General features: G+C 45.7%; 1 protein-coding gene and 1 long non-coding RNA gene across 2 annotated transcripts in view; both read right to left on the bottom strand.

The window, feature by feature from the left end:
* Nucleotides 1-907: 907 nt before the first annotated feature.
* On the bottom strand, nucleotides 908-4,926 carry LOC115900464. Its single transcript, XR_004060143.1, has 3 exons — nucleotides 4,801-4,926; nucleotides 3,495-3,607; nucleotides 908-1,282 (listed from the first exon to the last, which is right to left on the bottom strand). It is a non-coding gene; the product is annotated as an uncharacterized LOC115900464 (long non-coding RNA).
* A 12,328-nt stretch (nucleotides 4,927-17,254) lies between these two features.
* Nucleotides 17,255-24,119, bottom strand: part of RBM17 (RNA binding motif protein 17) — a 28,854-nt gene continuing 21,989 nt past the window's right edge. Inside the window, exons 8-12 of the mRNA XM_030940965.1 lie at nucleotides 22,063-22,214; nucleotides 20,541-20,614; nucleotides 19,968-20,066; nucleotides 18,781-18,853; nucleotides 17,255-18,634 (exon numbers count right to left, since the gene is read on the bottom strand). Coding sequence (XP_030796825.1) covers nucleotides 18,531-18,634; nucleotides 18,781-18,853; nucleotides 19,968-20,066; nucleotides 20,541-20,614; nucleotides 22,063-22,214 — 502 coding nt within the window. The 3' untranslated portion in view covers nucleotides 17,255-18,530. The remainder of the gene's footprint in view (nucleotides 18,635-18,780; nucleotides 18,854-19,967; nucleotides 20,067-20,540; nucleotides 20,615-22,062; nucleotides 22,215-24,119) is intronic.

The following is a 24,119-nucleotide window of genomic DNA, read 5'->3' on the forward strand; positions in this document are numbered from 1 at the left end:
TCAGCGGAGTCACTTCTAGAGGCCACCCTTGTTCCATGCCACCTGGCTCCTCTTTCCACAGGGGCAAGGGCAGGTTGGATCTTTCTCGTGCTTTGAACACTGATGTCTTCTTTTGGGTCCTGCAGGAGAAAGCTCCCTGCCTTAAAGGACTCAGGCCCCCAGCAGTCTCCCATCTTGCGATCAGCTCATGGGGACCTTAATTCCATCTGCACAGCCCCTCCTGGCAACTGCTAGGTTAAAGCCAAGCTGAACACCTGGGAGGAGGCGCACACAGCAGCAGGCTGCTGGTGGGGGCAAGGGGCTCCCCAGGGCCCCATGGTCCGCCTGGCCCGGCCCTAGCACAGCTGGTGTGCTGTGCGCACCCTTTCTCTCCTGGATCATCCTCCTCTCAAAACGCAACTCCTACGTGTTGCCCTGGCTCTGGGGAAATGTGATGAGTTATCCTTTCTCCTCCACTCAGCCGAAGTTTCAGACATCAGGACTTCTCTCTAGGGAGAGGCTCTTTTCTTCTCTGTGGTGATGTCCCCGACAGAAGAAGAGGAGCATTGTGTTGATTGTCCCGCCGTCCTGGCAGCTCCACAACCAGGGGAGCAGGACAGTGCCCAGGGCCAACAGGTCAGGCAGCCACCCCTTCCTTCACAAGGGACGAGAAGTCACAGGGAGGCTGCAGAGTCGGGGGAAGTCTCTTGCCAGCTGTTCACAGTGTCACTTGGGGCCTCCACAGCCGGCTGAGCCAAGGACAGTGTCACACGGGTGACAGAGGCCCTGAAGACACCAGAGCCCTCAAGCATGCTCGGCTGTTCCCTATCTGCCTGCTCTCAGAAAGTCCAGCCCCTGACAAATATGCAACAGGCCTTTTTCTTTTTCTTTTTTTTTTAATGTTACAGAGAACCTTCATATAATTTTTCCCACAGCATCCTGACAAACTCTTGATTCAAGCAGAGGCAGCGTTCACCCATTTCACTGCCAACAAAGCTGGCCTCAGCCAGGGTAGTGACTTGCCTGATTGCTGAGCCAGACCAGGGGCAGATCCCCAACCCCAGGTCTCCTGGCCAGGCTGTGTCTCCTCCCGCCTCCATCCTCGTCCGAAGGTTGGGATGTCACAGTCCTTGGAGGCTTGCTTAGCTAGGAACTGAGGACCTTCGATCTCAGTGTACTGAGTCTTCATGACCTGCGTAAGGCGGAGGAGCCTAGCTGCCTCTTTCCCAGAAATTAGTCTCGGTCTCTAGGACCAAGTGGTTGCTTTCTACTGCATTGCGCTCCTGGAATACGCTGCTGTCTTCTGCAGAGGAAATCAAAGTCATGGTGACTTCAGATTAATCACATAAGCACTTCCAGAGAGAAAAGGGATTCTCTGTGGTGGGGTTGCACTTTGCCTGTAATAAGGACGCTTTAGAGGCCAAACTAAACCATGCAGGAGAGCCAGGCTGTTGGGGTGGGGCTGGGCCTCTGCTCCGGGCATGCCCTTCCTTCACCTGTTTCCTCACCTGTAACATGTAGGCAATGTTCATTAGTGGCCAAATGTGAGGAGCAAATGACTCTTTTTTTTGTTTGTTTTTTGTTTGTTTGAGACAAAGTCTCGCTCTGTCGCCCAGCCTGGAGAGCAGTGGCACACTCTCAGCTCACTGCAACCTCCGCCTCCCAGGTTTAAGCGATTCTCCTGCTTAACAAAATAGATTCTCCTGCTTAACAAAACAGATTTTCTCCAGCTTAGGCTGGAGTGAAGTGGTGTAATCTCGGCTCACTGCAACCTCTACACCCCAGGTTCAAGCGACTCTCCTGCTCGGCCTCCCGAGTAGTTGGAATTACAGGCATGTGCCACCACGCCCGGCTAATTTTTGTATTTTTAGTAGAGACGGGGTTTTGCCATGTTGGCCAGGCTGGTCTCAAACTCCTGACCTCAGGTGATCTGCCTGCCTCAACCTCCCAAAGTGCTGGGATTATAGGCGTGAACCACCACGCCCGGCCTATACCCAGCCTATTTATTTATTCTTAACTTTATCTTTTTTTTCAATAAGACTTTTGCACTCCTACATTTATTTATTTTTAACTTTTATTTTAGGTTCAGGGATACACGTACAGATTTGTTATGTAGGTAAATTGTATGTCACAGAGGTTTAGTGTAGAGATTATTTTGTTACCTAAATTATAAGCATAGTACCCAATAGGTAGCCTTCTTTATTATTATTATTATTATTATTTTTAATTTGAGGCAGGGTTTTGCTCTGTCACTCAGGCTGGAGTGCAGTGTCATGATCACAGCTCACTGCAGCCTCGACCTCAGGCAATCCTCCCACCTCAGCCTCCCTAACAGCTGGGGCCACGGGCATGCACTATCACATCTGGCTAATTTTAAGTTTTTGTAGAGATGGGGTTTCAGTATGTTGCCCAGGCTGGTCTCAAACTCCTGAGCTCAAGTGGTCTGCCCGCCTCAGCCTCCCAAAGTGCTGGGATGACAGGTGTGAGCCTCTGCGCCCGGCTGATAGGCAGCTTTCTGGTCCTCACCCTCCTCCCACCCTCCACCCTCAAGGAGGCCCCGGTATCTGTTGCTCCCTCCTTTGTGTCCTTGTGTCCTCAGTGTTTAGCTCCCACTGATAAGCAAGAGCATGCGGTATCTGGTTTTCTGTTCCTGTGTTAGTTCGCTTAGGATAATGGCCTCCAGCTCCATCCATGTATAACTTTATTTTATAATACAGAAAACATTGAACCGCCATTGTTAAGGAAAACTTTGATGACTGTTCCTATTCAGAAATTTACTTATTTAAATGTCCTTGAATTTTTTTTTTTTTTTTTTTTTTTTTTTTTTTTGAGACGGAGTCTGGCTGTGTCGCCCAGGCTGGAGTGCGGTGGCCGGATCTCAGCTCACTGCAAGCTCCGCCTCCCAGGTTCACGCCATTCTCCTGCCTCCGCCTCCCAAGTAGCTGGGACTACAGGCGCCCGCCTCGTCGCCCGGCTAGTTTTTTATATTCTTTAGTAGAGACGGGGTTTCACCGTATTAGCCAGGATGGTCTCGATCTCCTGACCTTGTGATCCGCCCATCTCGGCCTCCCAAAGTGCTGGGCTTGAGCCACCGCGCCCAGCCAACCTTAAAATTTTTAAACTGCATTTATAATATTAATACTTTATACTTTTAAATACTTCAATTTACTCACAAGCATTCTCAAGTGCTTAACAACTAACTATAGCGAACTTCTGGTTTTCTTAAATGTTCCCATACTGGCTACAATCTTAATAAATTGGCGTTGAATATCTGAGTTTAAATCACAAATCTACATCAATTACCCAATTACATATTTTTAGTTGTAATCAAGAGGCCGGTCCATTCATTGCATTTAAAATTACAAGTTAAAATATGCCACATTCTCTTAAAACAGCAACTTCTTAAAATATCAAATACGTACAGATCACCTAAACGTAACCCCAAAATATCAAAAATAAGAGTTTGTTTCACGCTTCTCTGTGTAAACAGACTTCCAGGGTTGAGAGAGACTTACCCAGTAAAGAAACAATGACGTCATACCAGCAAGTCTGGGGTCCTGTCCCAAGGAACTGAAGTTGCTTGTTGACCAGGACAACCCCTGCTCAGGACCCAGAATTGAATTCTTGCCTGTAAAAGGGACAGAAAATATGGAGGCCTGTTGGAGCTCTTATAACAGGAGCTCCTGGCCCCCCACGGGGAAGGGGTCCCCACCACTCTTGTTTCCAGACCTACTGACTTTCCTTCAAAGACCACAGTGGCCTCAAAGGGTCAAGAGCCCACCCATGCAGGTGCCTGGCTGGTTGGCTTGTGACATCCCTAGCCCAGTCACACCCCAACTCAGGTGACAGTCCAGGAGCTGTCAGCAGAACCCCCTCCTGGGAGTATGGAGAATTAGCATTTCTCTACCCTTGCCAGAAAGCAATCTCAGTTAGTGCAGATGCAAGAAACCCACATCATCTTTCTCTCCCCATGGGGGAAGAGCTAGCTTTATTAAATCTGGTGTACAAATTAGTCATCACTGTCATTCCAGCTAAATCGAGGTCAGCTTTCTCCTGATTTAGACTGAAATTAGCAAAGACCCTTCTGATCTGACAGTCAAATGGGAAGGGAATTGTTGGATCCCAGCACAGAGGTTGAAGGTGAGAGGCTGCAGGGATCCGCAGGGTGCCCTGCGCTTCTGTTGCAATCTTTTTTTTTTCTCTTTTCGTTACTTTTTCTTTTTTTAAGACGGAATTTCACTCTTGTTGCTCAGGCTGGAATGCAATGGCGTAATCTCGGCTCACTGCAACCTCCGCCTCCCAGGTTCAAGTGATTCTCCTGCCTCAGCCTCCCGAGTAGCTGGGATTACAGGCAGGTGCCACCACGCCTGGCTCATTTGGTATTTTTAGTAGAGATGAGATTTCCCCATGTTGGCCAGGTTGGTCTCGAACTCCTGATCTCAGGTGATCCACCCCCCCCCCCACCCCGCCCTCATACTCCCAAAGTGCTGGGTTTATAAGCGTGAATAAACCACTGCGCCTGGCTCTCTGCTGCACTCTTGATGCCACATGCTTTACTCCGTCTCAGAGAAAGAAAAAGTTTTTTTGCTCTCTCCCTAGAAACCAAGAAAAGTAGGCTAATCAGGCAAACAAGTGGTAAAGATAAAAGACTCCCCCGCTCCCTACTGACCCCACCACACACACGCACACACTCTCACACACACACTCACACACACTCCCCCAGGTCCTAGCTCTCCTCCTCCTGCCCCAGCAGCTGAGCCTGCAGCCCTCCCTGCTCCCACCCCCACCTCAGGGGCTTGGACTCCTCTGCCCTCTGCTCACCTTCCCCATGGCTGCCCAGTCATCCCCAACTGACAACATTCACTGCGATGGGAAGGGCACAGGCAGCTCAAGACTAAGTCGTTTCAGGAAGATGGGAATCCCCCTGTTCACACCACAGAATGAGGTTTCCTGTGTGCAAAGGAGGAGGAGGGCTGGGAAGAAGCCGGAGACAGGAAGGAGTGACGTGCAAATGACATAAAGAGAAAAGACACTCTAAGTCATCAAGAACAGAATGCTAAGAGGAAAGAGGTCTATACTGGAAAATGAAAGATGAGGATTATATGGAGACATTTTCTGAAAGTTAAATCTGCTACAAATAGATTTGTAACGGGCATGGTGGCTCACACCTATAGTTCCAACACTTTGGGAGGCCGAGGCAGGCAGATCACCTGAGGTCAGGAGTTCAAGACCAGCCTGGCCAACATGGCAAAATCCTGTGTCTACTAAAAATACAAAAATTAGCCAGGTGTGGTGGTGCACACCTGTAATCCCAGCTACTCGGGAGGCTGAGGCCGGAGAATCACTTGAACCAGAGGGGCAGAGGTTGCAATGAACTGAGATTGTGTCATTGTACTCCAGCCTGGGTGACAGGACAAGACTCTGACTCAGAAAAGAAAAACAAAAAACCAAACCAAACAAACAAACAACAAAACAAAACAAAAAAAGAAAGAAAAAGAAAAAGAAATGGCTTCTGGGATATAGGATCTGCAATGCGTGAAACCACAGCCTGGCTTTCTGTCCCAAGCTCCCGTGCTGCCGTCCTCACCCCTGGCTGTCCAGGCCCCTCCTAACAGCTGTGTGTGAGTGTGTGTAGACACCACACAGATTGTGTGTGGCTCTACACGTAGAAGTTCAGGCATCAATAACAGGACTGCTGGAATTATTTTGGATAGGGAGGCTGCCTCAGTGCACCCCAAATCTCACCCCCCGGGGAGATCACTAAGTTGAAATCAGTGTTGACTGAAACAGGTTCATCCACCTCACCTGATGGTTTTTGCTGATGGGTTAGAATCTTATCTCTCGAGTGTGTTTGCACACTTCAGAAATGCTTTCGGCTACATGTAAATGAGAACCTGACTCACGGAGGCTTAAACACATTGGGATTTGTTTTTCTCACAAAACAGGAAGGTCTGGAGGCAGCAGCAGTCAATCCTGCTTTGGAGGCTGAATCATGTCAAGGACAGCCTCTGTAGCTCCCGCACCCTCTTCCCCAAGGCTGCAGCCAGGCTGCGGTAGTGGCAGGCATCACGCTGCATTTGGGATTCGGGCAGCAGCATATGTCTCTTTAATCCAGAAGGCTAGGCGCTCCCAGAACCCCCTCCCCGCCCCCAGTGGATGTCTGCTTATGTCTTCTTGATTAGCTGCAAAGTGGTGCTGAGAGACAGAGCAGATGGAATGTTTCTGAAAAGTTAAATACAAGAAAGGGTTTGGGAATGAGAATCGGGTTGGACTTTTCCCAGGTCAGCCCCAGTGCACCTCTTTCTAGATAACACACTGCCCCCGCCAAAGGCTTGGAGGACCACCCTCAAGACCACCCGAGCCATGGCATCCAACTGCCCGAGTCCTGCATCTCCAGATGACATGCAGGTGTCCCCTTGGGGTCCAGAGGGAGCTCCTCGTGATCCCACCAGCTATAGCCCAAAGACAAGTAGTCCACCATCAACACATCGAATAAGGAATGGTGGAAGAGGAAATAGATCATTGCAATAAAAATCCCCCTTCAGAAACTCAGAGGATGGGAAGACAAAACGAGTCACACACAAGATCCCGCTGAAAGGAGCAGTGAGGTCTCCCTGCCCTGGCGATAGAGCGAGCTCCCCGGTGAGCCAGCCTGGCACCTCGTGTCAGACCTTCCCAGTGACTTCCATGGTCTCTGGGAGGGTCCTCCACGGCCTAATCTAAGGAGGGCCCAGGGCAGGACATGCTTGAGAACGTAGGGTTTTGCGATTCAGTTCCTGAGTATGGGTTCAGGAGCTGCAGATGGCTTCATGGCCTGAACAGACAGGGGTTACTGCTAGCCAGCCTGAGGGCTTCTTTGTTGCTGTTTTTGAGATAGGGTCTCACTCTGTTGGCCAGGCTGGAGTGCAGCAGTGCAATCATAGCTCACTATAGCCTCGACCTCCGGGGCTCAGGTGATCCTCCCACCTCAGCCTCCTTCGTAGCTGGGACCACAGCAGGCACGTGCCACTGCACCCAGTTAATTTTATTTTTATTTTTTAGAGATGGGCTCTCACCGTGTTGCTCAGGCTGGTTTCAAACTCCTGGGCTCAACTGATCCTCCCACCTCCCAAGGTCTCCCAAGGTGCTGGGATTACAGGAGTGAGCCACTGCACCCTTTGGTTTCTGAGACAATGTAGTTACCTCACACAGTTGTAAATTCCTGGTCTATTCTATTTAGTCGCATGCTTGAGCAGCCTTAGCAAAGGCCTTCTCTCCACACATCATCCAACCTAACACCTTCCCTCTCCCAAAGGCTGGCCCTGGTGACCTGCCCACCTCCTCTTCTGTCTCCTGGAGGCTGGCCCTGGTGACCTGCCCACCTCCTCTTCTGTCTCCTGGGGGCTGGCCCTAGTTGCAGGAAAACAAGCTCAGGGCTGCCACTGATTCTACATTATGGTGAGTTGTTTAATTATTTCATTGCATATTACAATGTAATAATAATAGAAATAAAGTTCACAATAAATGTAATGCGCCTGAATCATCCCCAGACCATCCCTCAACCCTGGTATGTGGAAAACTGTCTTCTACAAAATTGGTCCCTGGTGCAGAAAGGTTTGGGAACCACTGTTTTATGCTACAGCTTTAGTCTCTAGGTCTCACAACAGGTGAGCATGCAACTGATCATTTACCATCAAGTAGGACCCTGATTTTCCAGGCTGAAGGAGTTGGGTCCCTGCCCCACCACTGGACCTCCTCTTAGCCAGCGCCATACATTAGTGTCTGTTCCCTGGCACCACTGGCTTTCAGATACCAAATTCCCTATCCATTAGGTGTAGGTCTGTTTTTTGTTTGTTTCTGAGATGGAGTTTCATTCTTGTTGCCCAAGCTAGAGTGCAATGGTGCGATCTTGGCTCACCGCAACTTCTGCCTCCTGGGTTCAAGTGATTCTCCTGCCTCAGTCTCCCGAGTAGCTGGGATTACAGGCATGTGCCACCACGCCTGACTAATTTTGTATTTTTAGTAGAGACAGGGTTTCTCCATGTTAGCCAGGCTGGTCTTGAACTCCCGACCTCAAGTGATTCGCCCGCCTCGGCCTCCCAAAGTGCTGGGACTACAGGTGTGAGCCACTGCACCCGGCAGGCATACGGCTTTTAAGTAACAGAAATCCCAACTTACCGTGACTTAACAAAAAGGGATTTCTTTTTCTTGTAGAAGTCAAGGTGAGCTTGACTTCTCCAGGACTGGTGCAGAGGCCGGATAATGTTCTTTTCCCCCCACTGCAGTGAGCTGGAGTTGCTCACGGTCTGAGCCCTCCCCTGCATCTTCAGGCACCGGGCCCCAGTTCAAGGTTGAAGCCGGGGACACAGAAGTCGCAGCAGCAGCGTTTTTCCTTTTACCAAGAAAATGAAAGCTTTCCCCAGAAGATGGAGATATTTCCACTTTCATCTCATCAGACAGAATGATGGCACTTAGGTGCTGGGAAAGTGAGAAATGTGTTTCCTACAGAAGGGGTTTCCCGGAGAAGGGCTGGGGATGACGGGTCACCAGCTCAGCGAGGTCCACAGCGCTGCTGTCTGGGGAGGAGGAGAGGGCCTCCGCTGGCCTGCAGGGCCTGTTCAAAACCCCCTGAGCCTGGGGTGTTTAAGGTGCTTGGTACCTGAGTCCTTACAACTCACTCAGAGCAGATGGTTTAGACAAGCACCAATCCTGAAGGAACTGAAAACACTTTGCTAAATAAAATGAATGATTTCAGATTCCCAAGATTAACTGAAGTTCTGTAGGTGGGCACAAAAGTCGTGGCTTTGCTGTCTGATGGAGGACGCACAGCGGTCGTCTCGGGCTGGGTAGACTGAGACCTGAAGGCTGAGGGACTTAGGACCAGCGGTGCCGTCCAGGCCTGGCTGCAGACGGTGAGTCGCTCTGCCACTCAAGGATCGGGCAAACGTGCGAGCCAGTGTTAACGTTTGAAGTTTTGGTGTGGATTAGAGTGTTCAGTGGCTTCAGTGAGGGGTTTGTGCTTTGGAATTAAAATTTTTTTTTTTCTTTTTCTTTTTAATGTGAATCCTCAGTCACCAGAATTTTTTTTGTTTGTTTGTTTTAATAAGGCTGTAAAAGCCAGAAAGCGGGAAAAATAATATATTTTCTCTAAGCTCTGAATGTGCGGGTTTCTTGGGCCAAATTATACCTTCATTTGTTTACTAGCATTGTTGTTTACATATTTTAGAATCATATTTGTGTCTTTTTGAATAGGATTTTGGGGTATCTAATACTTTAAACAAATTCTCATACTGCCTAATAGTAAGCACTTAATGAATCCCTCTTCAATGGTTAACTTCAATGCTATAAAAATATATACTTTCCTGAATGTTTCTTACTCTACGTAGTTAAGTACAGAGGTGGCATCTTTCAGTACTAGAAAAAAACAAGTTATACCACTATTTCCTCCTTATTTAATATTTCCAAATTCATTTGTCTCAAAAAGAAGTTCCGCCTTGAGCCTCTCCTTCCCGTCACGCCCAGGGAAGATAATTTATCCAACACAGATCAGCTCACTACGGGCCACCAAACAGCTCAGCAAATCTGGTGGCACCGCCCCGTTGGAAATGTTATTTCAGTCTCTGGAAACAAGTTCTGGGTCTGCCCAAAGAATTGTCATTAGCGGGAGGGGACTCGCTTCTCGGAGCGAGAGGCTGTGTGGGAGAGCAGTGGGAAGCCTGAGAGGACATGTGAGCCAGAAGGATTATTTTTGTCATAAAACATGCTTTGTCCAAAGGCTTGGAGGAAAAAAGCACTGGCTTCATTTCTGCACAGTCATTGTTGTTAAAATAGCACAATTGGTGCCATGCAGCAGAATGTGAAGATTCCGTATCATCCTCCTTGCAAGGGTGAAGGTGTTCATAAGCTTTATATGCCAATGTCCACTGTGAAGGCCAGAAGGCATCAGAGACTTTTTTTTTTTCGAGATAGAGTTTCACTCCGTCACCCAGGCTAGAGTGCAGCGGCACAATCTCGGCTCACTGCAGCCTCCACCTCCCAGGTTCAAGGGATTCTCATACCTCAGCCTCCCAAATAGCTGGGATTACAGGCACATGCCACCATGCCAGGCTAATTTTTGTATTTTTAGTAGAGACAGGGTTTCACCCTATTGGCCAGGCTGGTCTTGAACTCCTGACCTCAAGTGATCCAATATTGTTGAGCTGGATCAGTGGGTGTTAGGCATCAGAACTGCCCTTGAAGGCTGGTATGGTGGCTCACACCTGTAATCCCTTGCACTTTGGGAGGCCAAGCGGTGAGGATCACTTGGCCCAGGAATTCAAGCCTGGGCGACAAAAGCAAAACTCTGTCTCAAAACAAAAACAAAAACAAAATAAAACAAAAAACCGCAAAAAAAACCCCCAAAAACAAAACAAGACCTGAATGTGTTTCCCTTTGGAGAACGAGACTGGTGGAGGCAGAGTGCTGTTCTGATTTATGAGTATTTGAAGAACTTAGTTGATTTTATAATTATGTACATATATTATTTTGACAAAAACTAATATTAAATAGGAATACCAACTGTAAACTTACTTTTCAATCCAAATTTTGGTAATAATTATGCAAAATTCAGTTCAGAATGACTTAATCCAGTTGCACCCTCATACAATACCTGTGTATACAGCAGTCATCCGGGAGAGTTTATTGTCACCATCAGCTTAATTCTGAAGCGACTCAGTATCAATGATTGTTACTTAGTTCCTTATTCTGAACCTAAGTACAGTATTGCAAGTAACTGCAAAGCATGTCTGCCAAATTATCAGACTTTTATTCCATTTGTTCCTTCTGCTTTTTTCCAAGAGAAATGAGTAATAAAGTTCCCTTAGCAACCCCCTTCTTGTCAACCCACTTCCTCCCCTCATGTGAAACCTGGTTTCAGCAAGCCAGGGACCCACATGGGTTTGTCACGAACCCATCCATGGAGAGACACTGTCTTAGCTTATCGGAAACCTTATATGTTCGCTGCTTAGACTTGAGACTTAAGTTGTGGGAGAAAAATGCAACAGGAAGAGAATAGGATAACAGAGATTTAATAGGAAGTATTTAAATACTGTGTGAGTAAAGAGGAGGAAAAAAGGGTGGTTACTAAATAAAAAGACCCAACTGTTATCAAATCTGCAGCTTGATGATACCCTAAGACCATGTTTAAAAATATATTGACCAGGTGCAGTGGCTCAGTACCTGTAATCCCCACCCTTTGGGAGGGGGAGGTCAAGGCAGGAGGATTGCTTGAGTCCAGGAGCTCGAGACAAGCCTAGGCAATATGGTGAAACCCTGTCTCTACAAAAAATACAAAAATTAGCTGAGCATGGTGGGATGTGCCTGTAGTCCCAGCTACTCTGGAGGCTGAGGTGGGAGGACTGCTTGAGCCGAGGAGTTCGAGGTTACAGTGAACTATGAATTTAATAATCTTTACAATATCTTGCTATAAATAAAGTAACGTGTACAGCTCCATCATTTACATAAATCTAGACCCTTAAGGCTCTGGTCAGGACTCAACCACCTCTATACCTTAGTGCCTTAGATCAGGGCTTGGCCAATAAAAGAGAAAAGAGAGAGACCAACCCAAAAGGAAACTAACTAGTAAAAGTCCCAGAAAGAGAAATACAGTGAAGGAAGGAGGGTAAATTATTAAAGAAATATTATGAGAAACATTTCCAGAATCGAAGGATTCGAGTTTCTAGATTGAAAGAGTACATCCCCTGGCCAGGCACAGTGGCTCATGCCTGTAATCCCAGCACTTTGGGAGGCCGAGGCAGGCGGTTCACTTGAGGTCAGGAGTTCCAGATCAGCCTGGCCAACATAGTGAAACCCTGTCTCTACTAAAAATACAAAAATTTACCAGGCATGATGCACATGACAGTAATCCCACCTACTCGGGAGGCCGAGGCAGGAGAATTGCTTGAACCTGGGAGGTGGAGGTTGCAGTGAGCTGAGATCACACCACTGCACTCCAGCCTGGGCGACAGAGTGAGTTTCCGTCTCAAAAAAAAAAAAAAAAAAAAAAAAAGAGGGTTCATCCCCAATGCCCACCATGCTGAATGAGAAGAGGTCCATGGCATAGTCATGAAACTTCCAGACAGTGGTTCCAGAACCTTCCAGAGAAGAAAAACAGGTCAGCAAGAAGGACACTGACTTTACCAACAGCAAAACAAGAAAATGAGAATGTAGCAATGCCCCCAAAATTCTGAGGGAAAATGGGTTTTAATCAAGAAGTCCACATTTAGTCAAACTAGCAATTCAGCAGGACAGAATTATGATTTTTGTGGATGGTGGCGAGTGCCTGTGGTCCCAGTTACTCTAGAGGCTGAGGTGGGAGGATTGCTTCAGCCTCCTAGTTCAAGGTTGAAGTGAACTATGACTGCGCCACTGCACTCCAGCCTGGGCAACGGAGACCCTGTCTCAAAAGAAAAAAAGAAAAAGAAAAATGCAGAATGAAGATTTTTCAGACACGCATGGCCTAACAAACTGTATCTCCCCTGTATCTTTTCTTAGGAAACTACTTCAAGACAAGCTCCACCAAAACTAGAGAGGAAATCAAGAAGATTAAGACACAGGATCCAGCGCAGCGCTCCAGCACAGGAGAGACAGAGAACGTTGGACAACCCACCGACTTCCTGGAAAACAGAAGAGTGGGCTGGGCATGGTGGCTCATGCCTGTAATCCCAGCACTTTGGGAGGTTGAGGTGGTTGGATCACCTGAGATCAGGAGTTCGGAACCAGCCTGGCGAAACCCCATCTCTACTAAAAATACAAAAATTAGCCGAAAGTGGTGGTGCACGCCTGTAGTCCCAGCTACTCAAGAGGCTGAGGCAGGAGAATGGTGTGAACCCGGGAGGCAGAGGTTGTAGTGAGCCGAGATCGCGCCTCTGCACTCCAGCCTGGGCGACAAGAGAGAGACTCCGTCTCAAAACAAAAAAAAAAAAAAAGAAACAAAGTTTGGCCTTCCCATGCCCACCCCCCGCCCACCCACCCCACACCCCACCCTCCTATTCATTCTTTCAAGTTAGGCCTAAGGCAACATTAAAAAGCAAAGCGGTAATCAGTATTTATATGATATGGCATTTTGTGTATTCGTCTCAGCTGAGTCAGTTGTATATCATGGTTAATTATCATTATTTTACAACTTTGGAAAGCCTCTTATCTTCCCGCTCCCATGTGGACCACGAGTTCTCCAGGCCCCTGTAGGGCTATGGACCAAGACTTCTTCCATCATCACCTTGGGAACTGCTTTCCTCTCTCCTACTTTGGGTTCCCTATTTCCCCAAGTCAATGCCATCATTTTCTGGATTTACTCCTTCAGTTGTAGCGAGTTAAAGAGTGAATTGAGATGAGGGAGGTGGTAAGTAAGTACAGCCTCTTCTTCCGAGACATCTGCTTAGGAAGAGAAGGAAGGAGCCTCACGATGATTTATTTATAAGCATGGAGGCAGAGACCAGCAGCAGGCCAGATAAAAAGTTAAATGTAGTTTCCGCGGGGGAGGTATGCAGCTGGGGACTGTTGTTTCTCAATTATGGGGCTTGTGGTGCCAATAAACCTCGCATGAGTAGCAACTCAGCAGGCCCAGGATACGTGTTGGAAGGAGAATAAGGGAAGGGGCAATTCTCTAGGCCGCGGGGAGAGCGTGAGCAGAAGTCACTGCCAACGCTCCCACCACAGGAACCTAAGGAGAAGGCGCGGCTCAGCGAGGGCAGTGAGAACGCCGCAGCTTCCAAGCAGGAGTCTAGACGCGGTAAGGATTGTGCATATGGGAGTGGCTTGAACAGCTGAGGCATTGCCTTGGAAGACGAGAGGGGTGCAAGGTTTAATGCAGGGAGACCAGGGGGAGCCCATGGGCCTACTCCCAGGAGACGAGGGCTCAGAAATGAAGGCGCTCCACTGCGCTAGCATGAAAGATGGAAAAGAAACAGAACTGGCAATCCTCAACTACAGGCTGGATCTAGATAGAAGGGGAAGTGAGGAGTCGAGGGGATTCTTGGGTTTCTGAGTTAGATGACCGAATAGATGATGCTTTCCCCAATTCAAGAGCGTTTAGCAGGAGAGCTTGAAAGGGAAGAAGTGAGTGAAGTTTGGGACATGTGTTTGAGGTGCAAAGGGGACAGTCAGGGGATGATGTCTAACAGGCACTTGGATACAGATCTGAGGTTTGGTGAGGAAGACTGGCTGAGATTCAAATATGGGTGAGTCACAGAAGAAACCCAAGGCCAGGGCAAGGAGAGAAAACCACATGGGAGGAGGTAAAGGGTGAGGATATAGGGAGGCACTGGCAGGGCCTTGGTCTCCATCCTCAAGGGGTCTTGGTCTCCGTCCTCAGGGAGTAGTGACCAGCGTCAAGTGCCATAAAAGGTCAGGAGACTCACTGCACAGCTCTTAGCTGAACTATCGAGGAGGCCTGGTGGAAGCAGAGGTCTAATGTGTAGTCGACGCAGTCCTCATTCTGCAAGTGTGGGCTGAGTGGAAGAGGCAGTCAGAAGCAAGGAGGTGGAGGCGGGACGTTGGGATTCTCTGAGAAGAAAGAACAGGGACACGAGGGAGTTGGGGAGTGGCTAACAATTCAAGGTTTGACCTATTTCCATTAGATGGGAGAGATTTGAGGAAGTTTATATGCCAGTACAGAGAGAGTTTGAAAAAGGACAAGTCTTACCATGTAATCCAGCAATCACACTCCTAAATATGTACCCCGCTACGTGAAAACATTATGTCCATGAAACACCCGCACATGGATGCTTATAGCTTTATTCATAGCTGCCAAGAACTAGAAGTGATCAATATGGCCTTCAATAGGTGAATGGATAAACATATGGTGGTACATCCGCACAATGGAATAAAAAGAACAAGCTATCAAGCCACAACAAGATATGCATGCATCTGACACGCACATTGCCAAGCAAAAGCAGCCGGTCTGAAAAAAGCTGCATGATACATGACTTCCAATTACATGACATTCTGGCAAAGGCAACACTATGGACAGTCAACACATCAGTAGTTGCCAGGAATGCAGGTGGGGAGGAGGGTGGAAGTTTCACTACATAGATGAAGCACAGGGGATTTCTTAGGGCTGTGAAGTCATTGTGAGATACTATAAAGACGAATACAAGACTTTTGTGTGTGTGTGTGTGTGTGTGTGACAGAGTCCCTCTCTGTCACCTAGGCTGGAGTGCAATGGCGCAATCTTGGCTGACTGCAACCTCCACCTCCCGGGTTCGAGCAATTCTCCTGCCTCAGCCTCCTGAGTAGCTGGGATTATAGGCACGTGGAACCGCACCCGGCTAATGTTTTTATTTTTAGTAGAGACAGAGTTTTGCCATCTTTGCCAGGCTGGTCTCAAACTCCTGACCTCAGGTGATCTGCCTCCCTCGGCCTCCCAAAGTGCTGGGATTACAGGCGTGAGCCACTGCACCTGGCCTGACATTAAGCTTTTGTCAAAGCCCATAAAACTTTAGAGCACACTGAGTAAATCTTAATTTATGTACATTAAAAAAGAAAAACACCACCACAAAAAACCAGGCCAGTGGCTCACATGTATAATCCCAGCATATTGGGAGGCTGAGGCATGCCGTAACACCAGCCTACAGTCCAAGAAACAGCAGCAGCTTGGCTAAATGCCTCATCGCCAAGTAACGAGGTTCACGTTTTTCAGCCCAGGGAAATTGGGTCCTTACAAATCCCATCCTACCTCCATCTTTCAGGATTTGTCGTGCAATCTCAGTTATCAATCTGTTATCAGTCAGGGGTCTTATGTGCAGACTTAAAATTCACTCTAGCTTGTTTAAGCAGAAAGAAATCTACCAAAAAAATAAAAATTATAAAAGGATTGGGTGCAGTGGCTCATGCCTATAATCCCAGCACTTTGGCAAAAGGAGCGTTTGAGCCTAGGAGTTCAAGACCAGCCTGGCCACCATGGCGAAACTCCTTTTCCACTAAAAATAAAAAAATTAGCCAGGAGTGGTGGCACATGCCTGTAATCTCAGCTTCTTGGGAGGCTGAGGCACGAGAATTGTTTGAACCCAGGAGGTGGAGGTTGCAGTGAGCTAAGATTGCACCACTGCACTCCAGCCTAGGCAACACAGTGACACTCTTGTTTCAAGAGAAAAAAAAAAAAAAAAAAAAAAAGGAAAAGGATCTCCAGATAGGCCAGGGGCAAGCCGCAGGATTTATGGAAAGCAAAATTCCCAAATCCCTCCATAGACTGCTCTGCCAGACACCACACACCAGCAGGGGTGACAAGGTATCTGCCATTGCTGCCCCCAGTGCCACACAACACTGCAGGGGAACCCTTGCCAAAGCGAGAGGACAGACTCTTCACACAGCTCTCTCTCACACTGCGGTGCTGGTCTGATCAGAGATCCCAAGCGCACAACCCTACTCAACCCGCAAGACAGGCTGGGAAAGCAAGTTTCTAGTCTCTTGTGGGGAGGAGGGAAACGAGGAAGTTCCCCACACCGAAAAAGGGGTTTCAAAAGATCACAGATGGGCCACCAAGAATGACAAACGTCTATGACACGGAACCTTGCCAGTTAGATGGTAGCTTACGTGATTTTAAATTTTTATTGAAATCTAAAATTCTTATATTAACTTGCATGTTAATATTGAAAATAAATTTCAAATTTCTCAAGTACTAACTTGCAGATTTAGAAATTATTCCACTATCAGAAATCCATTCTTATATTAACTTGCATGTTAATATTGAAAATAAATTTCAAATTTCTCAAGTACTAACTTGCAGGAGATTTAGAAATTATTCCACTATCAGAAATCCATTATAAATAAAGCACTAAGTGATTAATGCAGTTACGGATAATTTTAAAAATAAGACTGGGGAGAAAGGCATGCACTAAGTTGTGCCCATGCGAACGGAAATCAAGTAGTATGAGCTGCTTGCAATTCTCTGGTTGCTGACCATGAGAATGTTAGGAAAGGCCACCTAAATGCAAGCAAACAATGTTATTACAAAGCATAACAATAAATGCAAGCATGAAACGTGGGTTGGAACCATTCATTTCTGAAATCAAACTAGTCCTTGTTACATTCAGCATGGCACACTCGGGTACTTGTAAGCTCAAACATGGTGTCCGCTTGAGGAATGGTATTGCCGAATTCCATAGATAACTAGTTTCAGGGCTGCTTTTGATTCTTTCTGTCCTCTACAATGTTCAATTATGTAATTTACCTCACATTCCCTAACCCCAACTGACTTTACAGAACAGGTGCACTTTTATCATAAAACTCAATTTTATTCAATAAAATAATACCACAAAAGATAAAATGTTATTCTTTTATTTATGTTAAATAAAAACATGAGAAAATCCTTTTTTAAAAAGGGTCAGAATATTCCTTATGTCTCCAAACCAAGTCCATGGATGCAAAGAAATGCTGAGTTCTTGATACACTTTCATGTCATAATAACCAAAGGAGACAACACGGGCTCGAGTCTTTCAGCTGCCACTGAGGAGAGTCACATGCAGTATTTGGGAAAGCAAGGAACAGAACACAGGCATGAGTATTTTCTGGAAATACCTCCTGCCCTGGCAATGAACCTCAGTACCAAATATTTTTGTTTTCTTTTTTGTGGTCCTGATAAATTTTTAAGCCACACATCCTACTGAACTTCAATGATACAATTCTCACAATTCCAGAATTCTGTTAATTGGCAGTACAGTTTATGTGGCCAATGTGGATAATTTTATAAGTTTTAAAATTACATACAATACCATTGCAAATTTTGCCAGTAGAAACATGACCCCAAGGAACTGCCATTTCCAAAACATAATTGGGCACACATTTACAATGCACCTGCTAGGTTTTGAATTCATTTGTCATTTCTGATCTACCCTAAAGACTATGCTTGAATCTCTGAAAACAAATGCTAGATTCGTGATTTCTATACCCACATATTCCATAAATCCATCACAAACCCTACAGTCTGACTTAGCTTAATGGCAAATGATTCATCCAATAGGCATGGTATGCTCACAATTCTTCAATCTTATTCAGGTTGTAAAGACGTTTTTCTACGACTGGAGTCACTAAGAATTTCTCTGTTAGAGAAAGCATCATTTTCACCTTTGGCACACTGCCAAGATGATACTTTATTACAGAATTTATGAAACTACATACAGTAACTTGCAGGCTTTATTAAAAGAAAAAGAAAAACAAAGAATAATTTAATATCACCCCATGTCCCAAAACTTTCTATTTTTTTTTTTTTTTTTTTTTTTTTAGTGCAAGAAATGCTGCATCATTGAAGCACTTGAGAATTACCATGAAATCTAACAAAAAATGTCATCAACTCAGGAGTAATAATAAAAAAGAGAAACAATCAGAGAGGCACACAGATTGTTGTTTTTTTAAAAGGATTTTTATACTATATTAAAAAACCACAAAATAAAAAAGGGATCAATCAACATATATCTTAGAAGTCCTTCCAAGAGTCTTGGTATGCAACAGCCATGGAGGCTGTGACCTCTTTCCTTCTTTTCTCAGCCTGCAGTTCATTGAAGGATCACCGGAGATGACTCGTGCTCTAGTTCTCAAAATCAAACTTGTTCTGCCAAATCCAAGACCCTGAATTTGTCCAAATTGTAGAAACATGCTTTTACCACCCGTCCACCAAAATACCTCCCATTCAAGTCAACAACCGCTGAAAGGCAAACACAAGACAGTTAATATAGGTATCCTATAAGACATTAAAAAGGTTTAACTTCAATGAAACAGTAACTTTACTTGTAAATACTAAGGCTGTAAATTCAACTTTTTAATTCTTTAATATTTAGCTGTATAACTAACCTTTAATTGCTGATTCAACTCTCTCAAATTCTAAAAATATCCGTACTGCTTCATCATCAGGGGCACCAGGAATCTGGAAGAAAATGAGAGCGTGATGAGTAAAGGGATTTGAGATTGCACTGAATGAGTTTTCTCTTTTACATGATTTCTCAGAATGAATATTCTAATTATCATCATATACAGTCAACTAGTTGTCAAATACCAAGGAAATAAGTATAATTTGTTCATCATCAAAAATGTACTGAATGCCTGTTTTTATGACAGGCATTGTTAGGTGCCAGGAACACAGGGCTAAGCAGTTTCTGACCTCATAAAGGCCCTGTGCCAGCGGATGACATAAACAAATAATTATGTGGTCAACAAACAGCAGTAGGATAAAGAAACAGAGTAAGCAGAGTTTTAAGATTAAAAAGGTTGGTGCTCTAGTGGCCTTCCACATCAGGTCTCATTTTGACTAGCTCTGTCTAGCTTTCCTAGCCCACTGTAATGTGGTCCATTCCACCTACCTAAGCACTTCTGCTAATCTCCCATGGGCCCATCCATTCCATTTTGGTAGTCCTGATCTTCACTGTCTCCTAGGAGCCATTATCCCAGTCAGAATACCCTTCTCTGCAAATCTCACCTCTTCATTTCAAAGCATAGTCCACATCTGCTATTGCTCACAAGGCACTCTCTATTTTTTCACTGATCTAATTCTTTTCTCAACTCCTGACCTTAGTCAATACTACCCAGTCTAGTAACTGAATATCCTTTAGTTATTTTTGTGTTTCTTTTGTGTTTCTTCAACTGAACACACCGAGAGTACAGAGCATGCTTCCTGTAATCCAAGTGCTCTCCGTACAGTGCAGTGCATGTGAGAGGCACTAAATACTCACCAAATGACTGAAACCAAAGGCACGTCTAAGGAACTAAACTACTGAGCACACTACAATCAAGGTCTTTAGTCACCATACTGATTCTCCATCACGAAACATTCCTGTTTCTTCACCAAATAAAACTCCAAGTCATTCTTGTCTTTATGTTTAAAACTGTAATAACTGAGCAAGAGAAGCACAAATAACCAATGCTTGTCACCTTCTGCAGTAAGAATATGTTACTTATAGCATACCCTGTCCTATTTATAGAAAATGTTTTGTAATCTGCCAATAACAACTTGTGTTATAAACATCAAAAGAAAATGCTCTTACTTCAAATATCACACATTTTCCAACTTTGCCATATTTTTCACATTCTTCCTTGGTTTCAACTTCCAAGTCTTCATCCACCTCTCCGGCACCAACCATGTTCTTTAAACACAAAAATAAATAAATTCAAGTACCAAGTATAACTTACAAACACCTAGCAGGGGTATATAAATATGACTTACTTTAGTGATGGTAAATGTTCTCAATCCCAAATGACACAACGAAAAATTTCATCCCCAAAGTACCCAAAAGTTAGTATTTCTTAAAACACTAAAACATACATTAAGCCTGTAAAGAGTTACAAAGCACCTATGTAAGCACCAAAATGTATAAACTAGCTGAAGCTCTTGCAATTTCAACTACTGAAAGTAATTATTCACTGCAGTCATAAACACTGTACTTAGCAGAGACTTACACATTAGTGAAAAATCTAAAATCAACCTTACGTGGGATCTGCCCAAAGTATTATTTGCAAAAGGATCATTTTCAGTTTTAACTTTTAGGGGGAGCAGGGTAGGTTGGGGTGACACACACAAATCTAGGCAGGCCGACAGCTTGCTTTCCTCAGCTTCTTACCCTTAGTAGGACCACTTTAGTAGGACACTTAAGTATTTCAGTCAGTGGATTTGAATCTGACTTCTTGGATGCATCTGTATCAAAACATATCATTAGATGTGTTACAGAACTGAGTCCTACTTATAATAATTAATTTAATTTCAATAGTGATCCCCACCATTTATGTCCTAGGCAACTACACAATTGGTCTTCAAGCAAAAACACAGCCTTATCTGCAACGAAAGCCTCTGCTTTGCTTTGGCATGTTTTTTTTTTTTTTTTTGTATTTTTTTTTTTTTTTTGAGACAGAGTCTCGCTCTGTCGCCCAGGCTGGAGTGCAGTGACCGGATCTCAGCTCACTGCAAGCTCCGCCTCCCGGGTTTTTACGCCATTCTCCCGCCTCAGCCTCCCGAGCAGCTGGGACTACAGGCGCCCGCCACCTCGCCCGGCTAGTTTTTTGTATTTTTTAGTAGAGACGAGGTTTCACCGTGTTCGCCAGGATGGTCTCGATCTCCTGACCTCGTGATCCGCCCGTCTCGGCCTCCCAAAGTGCTGGGATTACAGGCTTGAGCCACCGCGCCCGGCCTCGCTTTGGCATGTTTTTACAATAGCATCTGGATGTTCTGAGCCTCCACCATTACCTGCAATTTTTGCTCATCTCACTTCCCCAAGGGCTGACAGGGCATGTGAGTGATAATTCCTATAGGTGAGTTGACTTGTAGCAAACGTTCAAGGTCACGGGCCCAGGGGAATATCCAGTTACTAATCCAGCCACCGGCTGCCTTACTTCAGATAACCTCACAAGTCGGGACGACTGTTGGTTTCTGGCACTCACCTGTCAGGCTCGTGATGTATCCTAAGCTGTGCATGAACAGGGCTGCCAGAAAAGTTTTCTTCTTTCTTTAGCAAAGGAAGTTCAGCTAGGCTGACTCAAACTTAATTTCCCTGATTAAAATGCTAATATATGTTTGTTTCTTTCCTGAATTCCCTCAATACAGAACAGACTGTAAAAATTAAATGAAAATAAAACACCAACTAGGCATCATTTACCAAGAGACTGCAAAATAACATTAGATCTCACAAAATAAACAATCTGTAAGAGAATTAGAAACCACATCTATACTGAAAGGGCAAGAGGGAAAAGTAGAGAAGACCTCTGAGATGGAGGCGGCAGGCATATTCACTGCCACACTATATGGCTCTGTCCTTCGTGCTCTAAACACATAACCAAGATTTCTTCCTGAGGACTATTCACTTTCTGCCCAAGTCTCTCACCATCTTTTCCTCCACGAGCCTTCATCTCTCTACCTCTGTTCTGAAAAAATAAAGATGAGCCTCAGGATTCCTGGTTTCACAAAACAGAAGTGGCAGTGCATCATATGATCAGGACGGCCTGTGTTCCAGTGATGGCGGGGCCAGCCCTCTCCCTCTGGCCACACTCGTCATTGTCCCCCTGCTGGCACATCAGGATCAAGACTGGCCACGTCTGATGCGGATGGGGCCAGTCCTTTCCCTCTAGCCACACGCTTCCCTGGGGACATACCTTTCTCTGTGGCGTCACCCACAATGATCTTGCCGCCACGCTTGCTGGTCTTCTCCACTGACAAGGCGGTGCTCAGCCCCTGCTCGTGCTTCCCCAGACCCTGGCCCTCCCGGAAGCCGTACTTCTGCATGATCTTGTGCGCCACCGTGCCCCTGGCAGGAGGAGAAGGGAAAGGACTCTTAGCCTTGACATCGTCAACTGGAGACAAGGTTGCATTTTCACATCAAACCACCTCCTTCTGGAGAGAGTGCATGCTCCACAGGGGTTTCAATAAAGTCACCATTAACTAGGAGTGGACTATTAGATGGAAGCTATGGGGATGTGCAGCATGAAAGAAACAGAAAAAGCTATGACTCAAGTCCAGAATATTCTGTTGTCTTGGAGGAGAAATGCCAGTTTCTCTGGTGGAGTCTCCTCAGTGCCCTGCTAGGAAACACAAGACCTTTTGTGTGCTCCAGATCTGCACTGCCACATAGCTTGTGACCACAGTTTATTAAAAAGTGGCTATCAAAAAGTAAGTATGAAGTTTCATGTAATGAAGATGATCCCATTTCCTGAATGGCACAGAAGAGTTTCCAATGACAGACTATGTAAATGAAAGAACCCTTAGAGATCACCTATTTAACAAATGAGAAATAAACGGAGGCTAAGATTAGTTGACTAGCTTAAGGGGTGGACTTAGAAGTAAAGCAAGACGCCACATTAGAAATAATTTGTACAGTCCGGGTGTAGTTGCTCACGCTTGTAATCCCAGCACTGGGAGGCCGAGGCGGGTGGATCACCTGAGGTCAGGAGTTCAAGACCAGCCTGGCCAACAAGGTGAAACCTCACCTCTATTAAAAATGTAAACATTAGCCGGGCATGGTGGTGTGCACCTGTAGTCCTAGCTACTTGGCAGGCTGAGGCAGAGAATTGCTTGAACTAGGGAGGCAGAGGCTGCAGTAAGCCGAGATCGCACCACTGCACTCCAGCCTGGGCAACAGAGTGAGCCTCCATCTCAAAAAACCAATAAATTATCTGTACAGCTGTTAATGGTAGAGCTGAAACTGGACCCCACAACTCTCAGTCCACTGCTTTCTGTAATAACCAAACGGCTCTCACACTGTGCTCTGAGGTGCGGCATGGGGCTGAAGGGCACCCCCACCCCATGACCACTGCTGCTTAGGGCTTAAGCCACAAAACCCTGCTTCAACTGGAACTGCACCTACATTACTTCTTGTATTTAATTCCCTTAACATGTTCATTTGAACAAGCTATTCTAGGGCTAAAAACACCAAAAACTGCTGAATGGTACCACCTTGCATCTTTTCTAAGCACAAGTTAAAAGATGTAATTCCTGGTTAAAAGCAAATTCAGTAAAAAGTAAATTTCTATCATTAACAGGGAAAACAAAACATAACCAGCTTCATGTCTGTCCAACCCTCCAGCACCCAAAGCCTCCCCAGCCACAGCCATGTCCTATGTCTGCACCATCCAACATGGTCACCACTTGCATATGGTCACTGAGCACTTGAAAGACTAGTGAGTTTCAACCCCACTCGCTGTCTCACCGGCTGCATTTCTGCTACAGGCAGCAGCCAGCAGATGCAGCACAGCACAGAACAAAGGCTTCGTGTGACGCCACTTCATGGGACAGCCGTTTCACAGGATCAAAATCAACAACACAGAATATCCTCTTAACCAAAATGTTTGCCAAGCCCAGTACAGTTTAAAAAAATCCCCAAGCCCCACCTTAGCATCAACCTTACAGTCAACTTTTATACGCTAGCAAACAAATGTCTACTTGTAGTTAGAATGACCCTGAGAACCATGACCTTAAAGCAAATGGCCCACTTTATCAGGAAAAAAAGTATCACCAGCCCTTTGGAGATAGTAAGTGAGCTCTGATTCATATGAGCTATTTTATTTGCAATGTCATGAAGGCAAATGTAAACAGTTATCAGGTTCTGTCCCTGTCTAGAAAAATAATGTTCAACATCAAAATGAGTCAAAACTTCTACTGGAAAGTTGCTGTTTTGAACAAGCCCCATCATTACACTGGAACATGCTCCACATGA

This window comes from Rhinopithecus roxellana, chromosome 11 (genome assembly GCF_007565055.1).
Source record: "Rhinopithecus roxellana isolate Shanxi Qingling chromosome 11, ASM756505v1, whole genome shotgun sequence".
NCBI lineage: Eukaryota > Metazoa > Chordata > Mammalia > Primates > Cercopithecidae > Rhinopithecus > Rhinopithecus roxellana.